Genomic DNA, 15,597 nt, shown 5'->3' with positions numbered 1-15,597 from the left:
CCTGAAGACTGCTGGTGTTTTTAGTCAGATACGATTTATGTGCATCTCTTACGTTTTTAAGATATTTAAGTTATTTAAGTGGTGGTTAAGATCACTTTATTTAGGCTGCAAAGTATTTTTATTTTAAAACATTTTTAAATAAATTATTTATTTCAGCATGTCTGAACAGTTTAATGCAGTTTATTTCCTCTATTGTTTTCACACACAAATCCCAATAAGCATGGGAGGGATACAAGTATTAAATCAAATCATGACTATCCATCCATCCATCCATCTTCATCTGCTCATCCAGGGTCGGGTCGTGGGGATAGCAACTTCAGCATACGTGTTTGATTAAAATTTGGAAAAATTTATACATTGAGAGTCTCCAATACCCAATTACTGAAGTGTTCATCTCTGTATGACGAAAGGACGAAATTCTGTTTTCAGAAAGATGCGCATGGAGCTCCAGCATGATTCATTTATTAATGAAACCTCAAATCAAATGTACACATTCATAATTTCAGAGTTTAATGAGAAAGTCAATTAAATGATAATGAAAAGTAGAAGATCTTGCATCTACTTTCACACAAGTGTTACACTTAGAGTTCAAACAATGTACAATTTATCAAGTAGAAGTATGCTTCATCATCCAGCTCAGCTGTCAGATTTTCTGCTCAGTCTCCTGCACAGTCCGAAGAGTCGAGAGCGAGGAAGACATCTGCTTTACACTTCAAGGAACCTTTGATTTCCTGGAAGACTTCACAGCTCTGCAGGTTTGGTGTAACATGTTTGATACAAACAGGCTGTTGGGAGAGAAAAGGACAAAAGATGCAGTCAGACTGACTGATCTGAAATGACTTGACCTTTACACTTGAAGCAGACGATGTGATGATACAGCAACTGGATCCTTTAAGCACATTTACCGAAGTGCAGCACAAATGAGTATTGTTTGATGACTTTGAAGTATTTATTTTCGTCTGTTATATTTCAGAGAGTGATTAAGGCAGTTTTAAGGTATAGACTGGTATTTTGGATTAAACTGCCCAAAATATATAAATGTTTAAATACGCTTGACCTCCAGGCATACATGACCCGGGGACCATTCAGCTGCACCGTGAGCTCACACTACTTGTTGCTGCTAGTTTTAAGTTGAACACTTTAATTTAAACTGTATTAACAATGGACCCTTCAGAAAGGCACTATAGTTTATGCCTTCTGAAAATCGAGTCATGCAGTGCTATAAAGGTAACAAGAGTGCCACAAATTCATTTGAGCTTGTTTCCATTTTTCCTTCTCTCACTGAAAGCAGAAAAGGACCCTGAAGCTGAACAGACGGACTGACTGGTAACGATGATGGATGAAAACTGACCGTGGTCATCAGGATGAGGTTGCTCATCCCGGAGAAGACGCTGTTGGCCGCGGACTCTCCGCTGTCCGCCGGGTCCAGCTCGGCTCTGCGGACGTACGGGGACCTCCGGATGCCGGACAGTAAGCCGGACGCTCTGCCCACGGAGTAGTAGCTGGGACCGGCCACCTGCTTGTACCAGGCTGCCGCCGGGCTGACGGACAGCAGCACGGACAGCAGCACGATGGGGAAGAGGAGTTTAGCGGACATCTCCGTCTGATCGCCGATCACAGCTCACTGCTCAGCCCGGCTCTTTACACACTACTTATACAGACCCCGTCATCCTGCCGCGCCTGAGAGGACCGACCGATCATTCACCCCCACCCCAGAGAAGCCCCCCGAGCCTGCGCAACACTGCAACATCATTTCCATGAAACCTCACAAAGTCAACGACTGCTGAACAAGGCAGGCGACAAATCTGATACCAAGTCACTGTTGCTGGCTCAAAAATGAAATAAAAATGATCGTAAGAAAACTGTTCAAACTAATATCTAACCGGTGTTGGACCCTGTTAAACCAGCCACAACAAAGCTGCCCAGGTCATGGCGCCTGGAGGGCAGTGTGTCAGCCCCACAGAGGGGTTGTGCCGGTTTGCTTCAGCTCTGAAGTATTGTCATTTTAGTCAGTTTGTGCAGCTCCTCTCTGAAACCACAAAAGTCTTTCAACAGTTTATTTCACAACTGCACATAACTTCATTAGGCCGACAAATAGCTCACTCTTTATCTGAGTACAATATATTTAGCATTAAGCAAACATCGAAATTAGACAAAAAAACTGGTTATTGTTATCTGTGTATTTAAAAACATGTTTGTTTGTTTGTTTGTTTGTTTTGCAGTATCTGTGGTAAAGTCTGCCTTTACCACAATAAAGCAACATCTCTCGTCGGTTGCATATTTCCTCTAAGCGGATTGTCGTTCCCTATATCTGCTCAAACGTAATATGTGGTGTCTTCGACCTAAATTCAGGGTGATGTGAAACTTTACTTTACATTTATGAAGTACACAGTCACACCTATTTTGAGGAGAAGCCACTTGGCTTTGTGAGTTTTTTAACATGCGCATTGAATCCAGAAACCTGACCTGGACGCTGATGCTGCTGTCCGGTAAAGTACAGCTCTTGTGTCTCATTTAAGCTCATGTTAAAATAGTTAAATAGAGCATAATTCAATGCATTTCCTGCAGGTGTTTTCTGCAGCAGTGGGTGGGATGTGATCTACGGACAGCAGCGTATCTGCGCAGTGAAAGGCTCGTCTGTTGTCATAGTATGTTCGTTCAGCTATCCTGTCGGAGAAAAAGTAACGACGATCATGTGGGGGCACGACACAAACTTTTTTGAAGGTCCCTTCGTATATGAGAGCAAGTCAGAGAAGAGCTCCAAGTTTCAGTATATTGGTGATTACGTTAAAAATTGTTCTTTTCAAATAAACAAAGTAAACCATACTGACCAAGGCAACTACAAGTTCAGGTTTATCACTGTGACGAACAAGTGGACAAGTACAGCTGCAGCAACATTAGAAATCCATGGTAGGTTTCAGCTATTTCTATTTAACAAAACAGAGTTTTGAGTCCTCTCTGCTTCTGAATCTACAGTGAAACTTTGCTCTTTGTAGATCTGAAGGCGGAGAAATCAAATGGAAACGGACCAATGAAGGAAGGTGATTCATTGAATCTAACCTGCGTAAACAACTGTAACAACTCTGCTGTCAGCTGGTATAAGGATGGAAACGCCATTGTCGAAGGATCTACGCTTCATTTGTTAAACATTTCCTCCATAAACTCCGGAACTTACTCCTGTTCCTTAACAGGACTCAGTGAAACCACTTCGGGAGGCATAAATATAGACGTTGAATGTGAGCACAGAATCCCCACTTTACATGATGAACAAAGAAAAAACTGTGTGACAATGAAAACCTATTCTGTACTTATAATGTTTCTGAATGACCTAAACTCCTGCCTTGGTGAATTATGAAATATCTCTTTTATAACTTCTCCTTTGATTTGTGAAGTACATCAATTTACATCAAGTTTGTGGCGTGATTTGTCTGACTGCAGTGAATTAATCCAGTTTTCTCTCAGATGGCCCTAAAAACACATCAGTATCGGTCAGACCATCCATGGAGGTAGAGCCAGGCAGCAACGTTACACTCAGCTGCAGCAGCGATGGAAACCCACCGGTGAACAACTATACCTGGTTTAAAATGGGTGACAGTTCAACTTCTGTTGGAGCTGAGCATGAACTGCACTTCATGAAGGTTTCTGCTGCTGGTGTGGAGGGATACTACTGCAGAGCCGCCAACAAACATGGAAGTCAAAACTCGTCGACAGTTACTCTTACTGTCAAAGGTAAGTTCGTTATCATGCACATTTCAACGAACCCATTCTGCCCTTTTCTGTTTAACATATGACTAACAGCTGCATGCTAAGTTGGTTTTATAGTTAATGCTTCAAGTACACCTGAACAATCTATTATAATTCAAGAGATCCCAAAGATTTTGTTTTACTTTGTTTGGATGTTTTTACTGCAGCCAAAGCAGGAGGAGTATTGGCCGGGAATACTGTACATACTGACAGGTGTTTGTGTGTTCTCACAAGAGACAGCAGAATAAACAGCTCTGAATAAAACAATAGAGTCTAGCAGCAAAGAAAAATGAATAGAAGCAAAAGTAAGCTTTATGGCAAAATGTGAATTGGATTGCCGGGTAATAATTCAGTGTTGTTTGGGATACTGCCCATGTTGGGAGCCGTCAGATATTCAGTGTAACAGTTAGTCAACAGCTGGTTAGGTCACTTAGATTCAGTTGCTGGTTTATCCGTTTTTATGCTCAGCCGTTGTTACTCTTTCTGTGCCCAACATGCAGGATTTTATGGTGAGGAATAGGAATAGGTATCTGACCTATATTCCATATTTTTCAAGCTCTTAGGCGACTGGCAGAGTGAGGTCGGTGTGTGATGGGGACTGACAGTCATCGTTACTATGACAATAACCGACTTTGCTGCTACTTTACCTACCAGCATTAATTGAAAGCAATATCCAGTTCAAATGAAATCATAGCAATAAAACATGAATTGCTATTAATTTGGTCATCAAAAATCAATTGAAAGTTTGACCATTAAATATTGCATTTTCTTCACATTTAATATTATACAAATCAAAGCGTGACGTTCCAAAATGGCTTAATGTTGCCAGTGTTGATACAATGTGATAAAAATACCAATAACTTTTACTGCAAATTTCACCATCATCTATACCTTTCTTGTAATAACTGGTATTTTCCATCGCAATAGCAGCTAATAGGTCCCAGCACAAATTAAATCTTAATATGGTTAACAATGATTTGAAAAAAAAAAAAAAAAAGCAAACATGGGTTAGGGTCAGCAAAAAACTTTCAACCATTTGATGGTGGAGAAAACTGAAGCACATCAGTGGCTTTATCTGCTAATTTGTAGAATACAAAGCTATAAGAATTCGTTGTTTGTAGAAAAAGTTTGGACACTCTGAGGAACCGTATAAGATCCAAAAATCTGTTAGAATATTCAGTAAATGCATACATAAAATTGAAATAGCAGTGTGTATTCAATTGTGTTTTTAATGTTTTAAATTCTATATTCAAAATGTCATAATATATACATTATGGAAATGAAGTACAGAGCGGCAATGGTTATTTTGTTGTTGTATCATTCTGGATTAAATGGTTAAATGGGTCAAACAGTGCATGTTTTCTCCCACAGTGAGCTCAGTGGCAGCGTTAAGGTTTCGTCTTTTAGTGTACATAAACAGGTAGACGGTTGTTCTTGATGGTTTAATGTATTTGATACTTATCTATATGTTTTGAGTTGTTGTGCCTTCACCAAACATATAAACTGGCAATTTCCTTACAGACAATTCTTCTCACGGCACATCCAGAAGAAATACATACATCGTTTCTACTTTTGTCGCCATTTTCGTGCTTCTGATTGTGACCATTGCTATTGCTGTTAGAAGGTAAGCTCTGTTCACACAATATCACAATTTTATTTCATATACAAAGATGATGTTATAAAGCCTGTGTGCTTTCACAGACTCAACAAAAAAAAGAGAACACCGGAGACTGATTATGAAGACTGCAATCAGGTGGTTATATCCCGCATTAAATATGTAAAGTTTTGATTCAGCTTTGGGTGAAAATTGGAGCTTACTCACTGAACACTCTGAACATAAGAGGGGCTCACTTTGCTCTCAAACACTTTCAGTCCTGCTCCATGTGACATCACATAGATACTACAGACTTGTCAACTTCACATTCATGTTAGCAATTTCCTCCACCTCATCCAAAAGTTGTTCTACTGGATTCAGAACAGGCTGGAGTGACTGAAATTCACTGAACTCATTTTACGTCTTTCACACCTGTTCGGGGTGGCTTATGCTTTGGGATGTGGTGCAATATCCTGCTGTTAAAGTTAGTAAATTGTGGCCACTACTGTAAGAGCTAAAATACTCATATGGACATTCAAACGATGACGGCATCAAAGGGAATAAAATTCTGCTAAGAAAGCATTATCTACACAACACCACCGGTGTTATTGTCATAACATGTGACAGCTGTGACACATGATTGGCTGGCCGGATAACTGCGTGAATGGGGAGGTTTGCAAGTGTCTGTAAACTAATTGTCAAAAGTTAAGCTGTGAGCTTATTTGTCTATAATCATGTTTGCACTGAGGCATTGCTGTGAAGGACAGCGTTGGACATTCATTATGTCATGTATTAATTCTGATTGGACATAGAGGATAGTCTATTCCAACTGGCCCATGTTGGACAACAACCAACCACAAGAAGGAGCTCAGTGTGGGGAAGAGAGAAGAGAAATCGTCTATGCAGCTATTGATTTCACCAAAAAGAGAGAGCCAAACATGTGAGATATTTTTAACTATTACCTGTCTGCATGTTGCATTAAAGATGTGAGTACTCAACTATATCACCTACAGGGAGCAGCAGATGGACCCTCATAATTACGATGATGATGTGGTTTACAGAACAGTGAACAGGTAAAGGTCAATAAGCGATTCCACATTTCTGAAATCTACATAAAGTCAGAGCAAACGTGTTCTCCTTTCTTTCAGGCACTGATTCTTGAACCCTTCATATGAGGAACATCTCTAATGTTGACAGCAGGCTCATGATGTTCTGCAGTAACACAAGGAAGAGAAAGGAGGTCAACAGCAAAATTAAAACAGGAACAACAATAAATCTTGTCTTTCATAAAAATGAAGGCAGTAAAATCCCATGAACTATTATCTACAGAATGAATACAATTACACCAGCTGTTTCTAAATCAATATTAGTGTATGTTTTTTGTTTTGTTTTTTTTTTTTTTTTTTAGAGCATTGTGCCTCTGAGTCTCACTAAATGTCAAGGAGCTTTCAGTTGTTTGGTGTTTTTCTAAACAAAGATCCTTTTGTTTTGTGTGTGTGTTTTTGGCACCGGGAAAGTGAATTTGCTTCCCGTAGCCTAGGCTCTAAAGAGGAATTTGCCAAATTATATCACTCCAACACAATAAACATTCAAGGCAATAGGCAGTACGAGTTGGAAGTATGTCAAAGAAATGAACTAGATGTTTATTTGAGGTACGAACTACCATACTATCAAACAATACAGCAAAACTGAAAAAGGGAATGCATTTGTTTATGTTGTATAACTTTGATATGTGTTAATTAGTGTAACACTGTGTCATTTGAAGGATGTCCTGTCACACCATTTGTCTAGTGATTCTCCACAGCTGATGATGGTGTGAAATGATAATCCTGCATTTTTAGTATTCAAGCATTCATCATTTATAGCTATGCACACATCCTGCCACAGCACCTGAAAATAAATAACTCTGTGGGTATTGTTTCCTCCCAATGAAACACAAATTTTGGGTGTTTCTGCAAGATGATTCCAGGCGACTTTGGAGTATCCATAAATTCCTGGTTGCTCTGCCATCTGCTGGTAATTTAAGAGCATAACACACGCTGAAGTATGTTGAGTGCACATGGCTCCAACAGATGCAAAACACAGCTCTCCTTGGTGGGTGAGTGGGTGCCGTGTGAGAGCTTTAGAGAGGAGCCGCTCAATAACAGGAGAAAATGTCATTGCCAGTCATCACAGCTTGCTCGGTGCAACAATACACGTGCATGTTGAGCATGTTACCCTTTACTGAGAGTTTGAGAACAGTATAGTGTGAAATGACCAACACGGTGGACGGTGTACGCTACATTCATTTAGAGAGAGGAGAAAAGTTCAAAGTTAGAGCTCAGCCTGTAGCTGATGTTGGGTTAGGGTTAGGGCCTGGTCACTGCTTCCATCCACCACTAAGGCCAAATCCATGTATGTACCTTTGCAAAGGGAAATTAAACAAATCTGACTCCCACAGTGAGGGGAGCGGCACCATGCTTTTAAAATGTATACATTATATTGTAAATGTTCTGCCATGATTTGTAAGAGGCACCATCCATGTCTTAGCTTGGGCTATTTTTAAGTGATGCAGGTGAATATTCCAGTGGTGAGTTTCACCCAGTGAAGTGTAGCTATAGTCTGACACTTAAATACTTCCAGCAGTTTGTAATAAAAATAATCTGATGCAGAGCAGATCACTTTCATCTCAAGATCAAAACCCCTTATGGCCACTAAATGTCTGCTGACAAGCTGCTTGTCACTCACTAAGTGAAAGTAACAGTAAAAATGCCACTTTTAGGAAGTTCCCTCTGCTAAGCTGGGCTGAATCTGTGACGATCTGTTAGAGAGAGAAAGCTGCAATGAATTTCTGCATGCATGACTGTGTAATCTCTTACTTAGATATCATGTTTTACTCCTCTGTCCCACAAACCTAACGATACAAGATATAAATAAATAAATAGATAAAAAGAAGAAACATTTTTAAATCATTTTAATTCCACTTAATTTCATGCCAACTCGTCATCCTTCTCTGTTTCTCTCTATTAGACTTTGATTTATTTATTACTGAGTGTCATGATCTCACAGGAACCGGGAATACCTCATTACCCCGCACACCTGTTGGCGAGAACTGCAGTGTAAAATATACAGCTATTAAAAAAAAAAGGTCCATCACTCGACCTCGGTTTCTCATTAAACGAAACTTACAGAGGAAACGTGTAAAAGAAGCGAAAGTAGTGTTGTGCAGATGTGACTTCGCTCCGGTGGACGCAGGTCGAACAGAGATGACTTGCGGACTTTTCTTTCTCTCGGAACAGCTGAAGGTAGAAACTCAATTTCACTGGTTTGGTTTATCTTTTTAAGTAAACAGAGCTGGAGCTGAGAGCGCCATAACACACAGCCGGAGTGATTTCCTCCTTTTAGCGGACGCGGCTACCAGTGACTTCGGCTAAAGCGGGCTTAAAATGCGATGTGGTTCGGCACACAGCTGTCTCTTCTCCATCGCGTTTGTGTCGGCGCTGCCTGTTTATTGTTGTTGTTATTATTATTGCTGTTTATTGTGCGTCAGGAGCGACTAATGGTAGCTACGCGGCTAATGACACCGGCTGCTGCAGAGCAACTCGGTCTGAAAGTTATTTATTTAGCGTGACACGGGCTGTATTATTGTAGCCCAATCAAGTGTTAATACTCGAACAATAATAAGGATAATAATGTTAATGGGCGTCACTTTGTTTAGTTAGCATGGTATCTGGTATTTATCGGAATTGCGACAGGAAGTGACTCGAATCACGAGGTGTGACACGAAGAACCTGATTGGCTGCTCTGCAGAGCCAAAGATTTAATTAGTTGGGAACATGAGTCACTCTGTACAATAAAAGTTTGTTCCTGCCTTTATAAGAGTTATTTTCCGAAGTTTTCTTTGTCGTTTCTCTCTCGGCAATATAACTGTTTCAGAATTTTTTATTTATTTATTTATTGTTTATTTAGCAGCAAGAATTGGCTCTCGGGTATAGAAACGTTTCTTGTGGTCAGGGTGTTGTGTCATGTCCGAAAAAGAGAGAATACGGTTATATAAAATCGTTTTGTTTCAAGAATATCAACAAACACAAAAATATTTATATACTGTTCACACAAAGCCCAAATAAAAACACATAGTTAATTGTCTTTTTGATGTGATACAAAATGTTGTTTTGCAGTGATTGAGGCTGAGCAAGAAAGTGATTTAGACATCTAATTTTCAACAAGATCATCCGTTAAATTGTTGTCTTTTTTATATTGCGAGGAAGCATTTCTTTTTTTTTTTTATGGTGTGCAGTGAGACCTCCTTTGTTCTTTCTGATATGATCTTTCTGAGCAGAAGTTTATCGGCAGTGCGGCTGCCCAGTTGAGTTCATGCGAAGTTTTTTTTTTTCTTTTAATTTCAATCAAGTTGCAAGATGATTTTAGCTCAGTATATTTGGTTAGACTGTCCAAAATCCAAATTAGGGAAACAACCGTGCGACGTCTTTGTCATTCCGCAGAATTTGGAGACAGTGCGATGAGGCCTCAGTAATTGAAAGTGAAAGAAATACGTTATATGGTGGCAAACGTAGGTACTTATCAGTCGAAACTCCCTATTCCTTTGCAGACTACGCCGAGAAAATGAAGTGTCCAAACTGTCACTATAATATTTTGGAGAAGACAGCCAAGTTCTGCAGTGACTGTGGCCACAAACTGACTGTCCAGCCTGCCAACACACAGGGTGAGCTTTGGTTTATATTTACACTGACAGGATTAGTGCTGTCCCTATAATTTTTTTGGGGGGACAGCACTAATTGTTACTTTTTGTTAGTACAGCATCCTGAAAATAATTTATATGACACGCATTCTTTACAACATTGACAGTCTACAAAATAAGGTGTGGCTTGTGTGGGTGGCACAATTAGCTGCAGCTCCACACACCGAATTCCTCTTAACTGGGACCGGTACAAGATTTAAGTTAAGTGTAATTATGGCTTTATGTTGCATATGTAGTTCTAATCATTTTTAGACAAGAGTACGATTATGGCCTAGCTTCATATGCAAGCAAAATAGACCTGATCTCAGAGTTTCTTTTGTTACAGGAAAAATACAAGGTCAAAATAAGTATAACAGAAAATGAAAGATCCCAATGGGTCAATCACATATTTTTCTTTGGCATGATTTTAAGACAGGATGTGTCTCCCTACAAATCTTTCACTATCCACCAGCTGTGATTTAAATTTGGGTAAAATGCAAATTTGTCTCTGTGTAATATGTGATAGCTCCTGTTGTGTAGTTAGCCCTCTTTCTAATATTCACAGCAGTTTATGATATTTGATTTGTACTGCATATATATATTTATTTATTTTCTGTAATCCAAATGTAGATAGTCAGCCTAAATCCTTGAGTGCAGAATTGAAAGACACAACTGAAGAATCAGTGTCACAGAAAAACATACCTCCTGCGGACAGCCAAGAGTCCAGTATTAAATCCGCTAAACGACCAAATGAAGAGATAGTCACAAATGGCAAGAAGAAGGTGAGTGTAATTGTCATTTTGTTGCCTTGCTTTTCCAATATTAGCATGGAGATTATTATGCATCCCATTTAACTCCATCATTGTGTGCCAGCTGAACAACAGAACTGTATTGACAAGTATCCTGAGAAATTCAATACAGCACTAAACCTTTCCAGATGAAAGCAGATGCAGTCTTTTATGGGTGCTTTTGCTACTCTGCAGGTTAACTTAGGTTAGCTAAAGCTGATTGGACAAGGCAGAATGGTTAGGGTCAGGGTCAGCACATAATATTACAATCAAGCCCTTTCTGTTACTTTCTAAGAAAAGGGAATTGTTTCAAGTTTGTTCTGCAAATGGAGCTGTCATACAGTAGAATGAAGTCAGCTGTGAATTCATTGACAGTTTGATAAAAACAAATATTGAATACGATTTATATTACATCATCTGATATATGATTTCTGCGCTGCTCATCATTCAAAGGGCACAAGGGTGTTTGAGCCAAACCAGCTAACAGTGGGCAAGGGTGGGGTAATACAGGGTCTATTTCAGGGCTGACACATAGAAACAAGCAACTTCATACTCTCACTCACATTCACAGTGCATTGGTACACAGTAGCAGTAAGGTGGACGTTTAAAACTGATCTACTACTTTCTTCTCTTCTTAGAAAAAAAAGAAAAAGAAGAACAAAAAGAAAAAAGATGGCAACCTGTCATCAGACCAAGATCAAACCCCCTCCATCCTGTCCTTGAGTGACTCCCAGGGGGAGAAGACAGAGGATGGGAGAGACTCTTCTGACAGTGAAAGCTCAAACAATGCAATGGACGAAACACCAGACTCACTCCAAGATGAGGTCTCCTCAATGGAGATTAGCCAGATTAGCACTGTAGTTGCTGATGATACTGCTGAACCACCTAAAGGTGCCAAAGACATTCAGAATGAAAAGGCTGCTGCCACAGAAGAGACAAACACAGCACAGCAGCAGCAGGTGGAGGAAGCTCCAGATAACTTTAATAAAGGGCAGGGCCACGCACAGGAATCAATGCAGGATCAGAAATTAACGACATCACAAGCTGAAGGTAAAACTCAATGTCCCTCATTAGAGGACAGCAAAGGTACAGAGCCTCAGACACATTTGAGTAAAGGAAAGATGGCCACAAACACAAAAGATGAAGAAACCAACAAGAAAAAGTCAAAGAAAGACACAGTTGGCAGTAAACAAACTACTTTGGACCAGAACACCAACGTGGAACCAAATGTGAAAAAGACACAACAAACCAAACAGACAAGAAACAGTCAGCAGGAGCAGAGACAGAAGTCTGTGGCCAATGAACAGAAGATGGTTTTTGGCTCTCAAAAACCAACAAAGGTAATGCTGACTGAAATGTATTCAATATACTATTAATGTCAAACAAAAACCTAGAGTGAATTCTTTTTGTGTACACATCACGTTCATATCAAGTGTATTTAGTTTACATATTTAATTTTCCTTTTCCAGACTGACAGCAGAGGCTCCTCTGTGGACCCAGAGATGCCAGTTGAGTCCATGGAGGTTCAGCAGTCTGCAAGTGGGAAATCTTCCACTCAACAAACCCCAGGCAGTGGCAGTAAAGAAAGCACAGCAGTCAGTGACCCTGCTACCCAAGAACCAAAAATGTAATCAAGTTCTCTCAGATGGTTTTACACACTTCCTTAAGATCACCATAACCAGATTCATGTTTATTTATTACATTGACTGCAGTATTTTTCTTATTATTAATTATTAATTCTATTTTTTTTTATTATTAAGGCTAAACAGGAGCCAGACCATCCCTGCACAAGACAGACTTACAATTTACTTCCATGCAGTACTGTCAAAGGACTTTAACTTTGATCAAAACAAAGATCATGTATTCATCATGGCTGGGGCTCACATAGGTTCATGGACGGAACCTGCAGCAAAACTGTTTGTGACCAGGTACTTATTCTTGAATGAATACACAGCAAAGCTTACATTCATCTTCCATGTTTTACTTTGTTGTTGTGTTTTACAATGTGTGTTTTACAATTTTAACATTTTCCTGTGTCTGTCTTTAGTGAACGTGACATGATTTTCGTACTTGTTTCAGATAATATCCATGGTTACCTTTCTGCTCCCCCTTGTGACAGAGGGGGAAATGTCTGTAGCTCCTCATCTGTGATGGGCTGCTCTTGATACCTCCCTGACTTTATGCAACTTACAATAAAATTGTTTTCCTTATCACACAGGGACCTCGGAGAACATGGTTTTCTGGTTGAGGGCACACTCACAACAAGCAAAAAAAAGGCTGAAGCTGTGTCAATACCATACAAATATGCCGTCTTTAAGAGAGAAAAGTTGTATTATGAGTACATATACAAACTGGATTCTGAGAGCATTACTAACAGATGTTTGTTTGTGAAGCCCAAGCTCATCAGTAATGACGGTAAATGTAACCACATCTGGATACTGTATTATGATGTATATCCTTGAAACACAATTAAATTTCACTTTCTTTTTTGCAAAAGGGGAGTGGCATCAATATGATGACATCATCTGTACAGAGCCATCAAAGAAGATATTGGCTCGGTGGAAAGAAAAAATTTGGCCTGAACACAAGAAGAAACTGATCCAAGGCAGAGAGATTGCTGGGCATATAATGCTGGAGAGGATATTTGATCTTCTAGGCAGCTGGACTGATACCAATTTGAGAAGTTTTTTCAGTCAGCTGAATCAATTCTTCCAAGTTTATGCAGAACCTTTTGTGTATGAAGACAAACAAAGAAGATGGCAATCCTTGAATTATGGGGAAGAAGATGTAAGCTAACAGTCTTTGTGTAGAAAGTGTAGGTCCTCCCAGGTACAACTCAGTTTAACTTCCTTTCTCTGTGTCTCTGGGTTGATATCCTAGGTGAGAACGATGCTGAAAGGATTCATGCTGAGAAATGTGACCCCTGAGTTGCTGAAGGATGGAGATGGGAGGGCTCTCATTCAGGACCCAATGAGAGCAGCTCTGATCATGCTCTGTGTATGGAGACAGCATCAATTGAAACTGAGTTCCTCTGAGTGTCATCAACTCTGTACTCTGCTTTGTCTACCAAAACTAGGCAAAGAGGATTTCCTTCAGTACTGGAAAGATTTATCAAAAGATATTTCTCCTGTCAAAAATAGGTAACTAATCTTTTCAAAAATTCAACAATTGTCAATAAATTGAATTTAAAAAGAATTATCTGCCCACCAAAGAATAATAATAACATACTGTTTGAATTTAGTTTCTGTTCTGATGTTCATGAAATGATCTTTGTTTTAGCATCCAAGAAAAATTGTTGTTTCTGATAAACACTTTGAAAAATGAAAAAATGCCCCGATGGATACTGGCACTACCACTCCTCCACCTTCTCAGAGGCACCGTACAGCCTTTTGAAGTACCGACATCTGGAAACCTGAAGTATGGCCCATCCTGGGCAGGTTTGCAAGACATTGAAAGTGGGAGATCGGTAATATACATGAACAGTCAAGATAAGAAGTAAGAGTGCCCTTAACTTGGCCAAAGTGTAACTTACACGAGAATCTTAACTCAATTTATTTAGATATAAAAATATATTACTGTACACTTTTTATTTCTTTATTGTTTCCAGGGCATTACTGAATTTGATGAAAAACCAGAGTTACTTGATGGAGGTGGATCCACTTTTGGCGCGATCCTTCTTGTACTTGATGTCCATTGATGAGTTGATGGAGTGTACCAACCACATTCATGTTGAGCTTTTGGACATGCTTCAAGTTTTCGTACATAAAGCTGAGCGGATTACTTACAGTAACTTTGAGGTAAAGTAATTCTTCATAAACAGGTTTTTATAGCATGTATCAGTAAATTAAGTAATCCTCTTGAATTTATGTTTCACAGACAGTGTCTCACATTCTCTCACATATACAAGAGAACCTCATTCAGGAAAAATACAGGTGGGTTTTCCTATTAAAAAAGTTCTATTAAATGTTAACTGAAGTTACATTTTGTCAATTCATTCATTGACCATGAAATGAATTTTCTCCATGTTGGTCCAATTTGGTTTTTGATATTTCTTTGTTTCTCATTACAGTCACTTGACAGAGGCTTATGGAAGAACATGTTTGGCAACAGCAGTAAGGCTATTAGAGAATATCTGTAAAGCATCATACAGTCAGAGCCTCTCTCATATTCCTGTAGCCTGCATGAATGTGGTTGCATCAGTGTCAAACTTTGTTTATTGTAAGAAGCAACAGGTATGTGATGAAATTACCATTTCATTACCATTCTTACCAGATCAACTAGAATTATGCCTTGCTGAACCCAAATATCGTGCTAATACCCTGATATAGGAGACTCAACAAGTGGACAAAGAACAGCAATATGTAAAAGGCCTGATCTCTCAGGCAATGAAGATCATGAGAGGATGGATCAGTCGGTCCTTCAAAGGGAATTTGCTCACCAAGAGTTTACTCTCTGATGTTGAGGCAACAGAAGAGATTAAAGTGAGTTATTTCAGATCTCATAAATAGAACTACAAAGAAATGTTCACCATTCATTATTGGCAAAGTATTGTCATACAAAACTCCATTGTTGGCTATTTCTTACAGATGTGGAACAACATTATCTCCATCTCCTTCAATGATGAAGAAAGCAAAACAGAATGGAAGCAGACATTCACAATGGACTTTGAAGGGAAGTACAAAAAGGTATGAGATTCATGGCAGATATCAGTTGATTTTATATTTGTTCACCTGCAGAATGCGGATATATTTTCT

General features: G+C 39.3%; 3 protein-coding genes across 4 annotated transcripts in view; 2 read left to right on the top strand and 1 right to left on the bottom strand.

The window, feature by feature from the left end:
* Positions 1-513: 513 nt before the first annotated feature.
* On the bottom strand, positions 514-2,895 carry LOC115047673 (neuropeptide B-like). The gene is made up of 2 exons (XM_029508762.1): positions 1,352-2,895; positions 514-785 (listed from the first exon to the last, which is right to left on the bottom strand). Exons 1-2 carry the CDS (start codon positions 1,595-1,597, stop codon positions 657-659), a joined length of 375 nt encoding a protein of 124 aa, XP_029364622.1. The 5' UTR covers positions 1,598-2,895; the 3' UTR covers positions 514-656.
* Positions 2,364-6,677, top strand: LOC115047672 (carcinoembryonic antigen-related cell adhesion molecule 6-like). 2 transcript variants are annotated; one of them, XM_029508761.1, is made up of 9 exons: positions 2,364-2,489; positions 2,569-2,910; positions 2,997-3,236; positions 3,463-3,729; positions 5,266-5,368; positions 5,446-5,497; positions 6,151-6,278; positions 6,352-6,411; positions 6,487-6,677. In XM_029508761.1, the coding sequence occupies exons 1-9, from the start codon at positions 2,441-2,443 to the stop codon at positions 6,491-6,493; spliced, it is 1,248 nt and encodes a 415-aa protein (XP_029364621.1). In that variant the 5' UTR covers positions 2,364-2,440; the 3' UTR covers positions 6,494-6,677. The 2 variants fall into 2 exon arrangements, with proteins under 2 accessions (XP_029364621.1, XP_029364620.1); XM_029508760.1 differs by having other exon boundaries at positions 6,461-6,677.
* A 1,788-nt stretch (positions 6,678-8,465) lies between these two features.
* Positions 8,466-15,597, top strand: part of rnf213a (ring finger protein 213a) — a 29,110-nt gene continuing 21,978 nt past the window's right edge. Inside the window, exons 1-15 of the mRNA XM_029507685.1 lie at positions 8,466-8,622; positions 9,927-10,040; positions 10,686-10,837; positions 11,482-12,183; positions 12,313-12,470; positions 12,604-12,771; positions 13,062-13,258; positions 13,341-13,630; positions 13,724-13,983; positions 14,123-14,338; positions 14,451-14,640; positions 14,720-14,775; positions 14,913-15,075; positions 15,172-15,324; positions 15,430-15,528. Of these exons, the coding sequence (XP_029363545.1) occupies positions 9,941-10,040; positions 10,686-10,837; positions 11,482-12,183; positions 12,313-12,470; positions 12,604-12,771; positions 13,062-13,258; positions 13,341-13,630; positions 13,724-13,983; positions 14,123-14,338; positions 14,451-14,640; positions 14,720-14,775; positions 14,913-15,075; positions 15,172-15,324; positions 15,430-15,528 (2,904 nt within the window). The 5' untranslated portion in view covers positions 8,466-8,622; positions 9,927-9,940. The remainder of the gene's footprint in view (positions 8,623-9,926; positions 10,041-10,685; positions 10,838-11,481; positions 12,184-12,312; positions 12,471-12,603; positions 12,772-13,061; positions 13,259-13,340; positions 13,631-13,723; positions 13,984-14,122; positions 14,339-14,450; positions 14,641-14,719; positions 14,776-14,912; positions 15,076-15,171; positions 15,325-15,429; positions 15,529-15,597) is intronic.

This window comes from Echeneis naucrates, chromosome 8, assembly GCF_900963305.1.
Source record: "Echeneis naucrates chromosome 8, fEcheNa1.1, whole genome shotgun sequence".
Taxonomy (NCBI): Eukaryota; Metazoa; Chordata; class Actinopteri; order Carangiformes; family Echeneidae; genus Echeneis; species Echeneis naucrates.
The sequence above is the reverse complement of the archived record's forward strand: the minus strand, read 5'-3'. Positions and strand labels throughout refer to the sequence as shown.

What these genes read in the sequence shown, in the direction of transcription:
- LOC115047672 (XM_029508760.1), top strand. Translation starts at nt 2,441, where the DNA reads ATGCGCATTGAATCCAGAAACCTGACCTGGACGCTGATGCTGCTGTCC. An exon ending in AGTTACTCTTACTGTCAAAG is followed by an intron (nt 3,730 to 5,265) that starts GTAAGTTCGTTA and finishes ATTTCCTTACAG; the next exon opens with ACAATTCTTCTCACGGCACA. An exon ending in GTTTACAGAACAGTGAACAG is followed by an intron (nt 6,412 to 6,460) that starts GTAAAGGTCAAT and finishes ACATAAAGTCAG; the next exon opens with AGCAAACGTGTTCTCCTTTC.
- LOC115047673 (XM_029508762.1), bottom strand. Translation starts at nt 1,597, where the DNA reads ATGTCCGCTAAACTCCTCTTCCCCATCGTGCTGCTGTCCGTGCTGCTG. An exon ending in ACCTCATCCTGATGACCACG is followed by an intron (nt 786 to 1,351) that starts GTCAGTTTTCAT and finishes CTCTCCCAACAG; the next exon opens with CCTGTTTGTATCAAACATGT.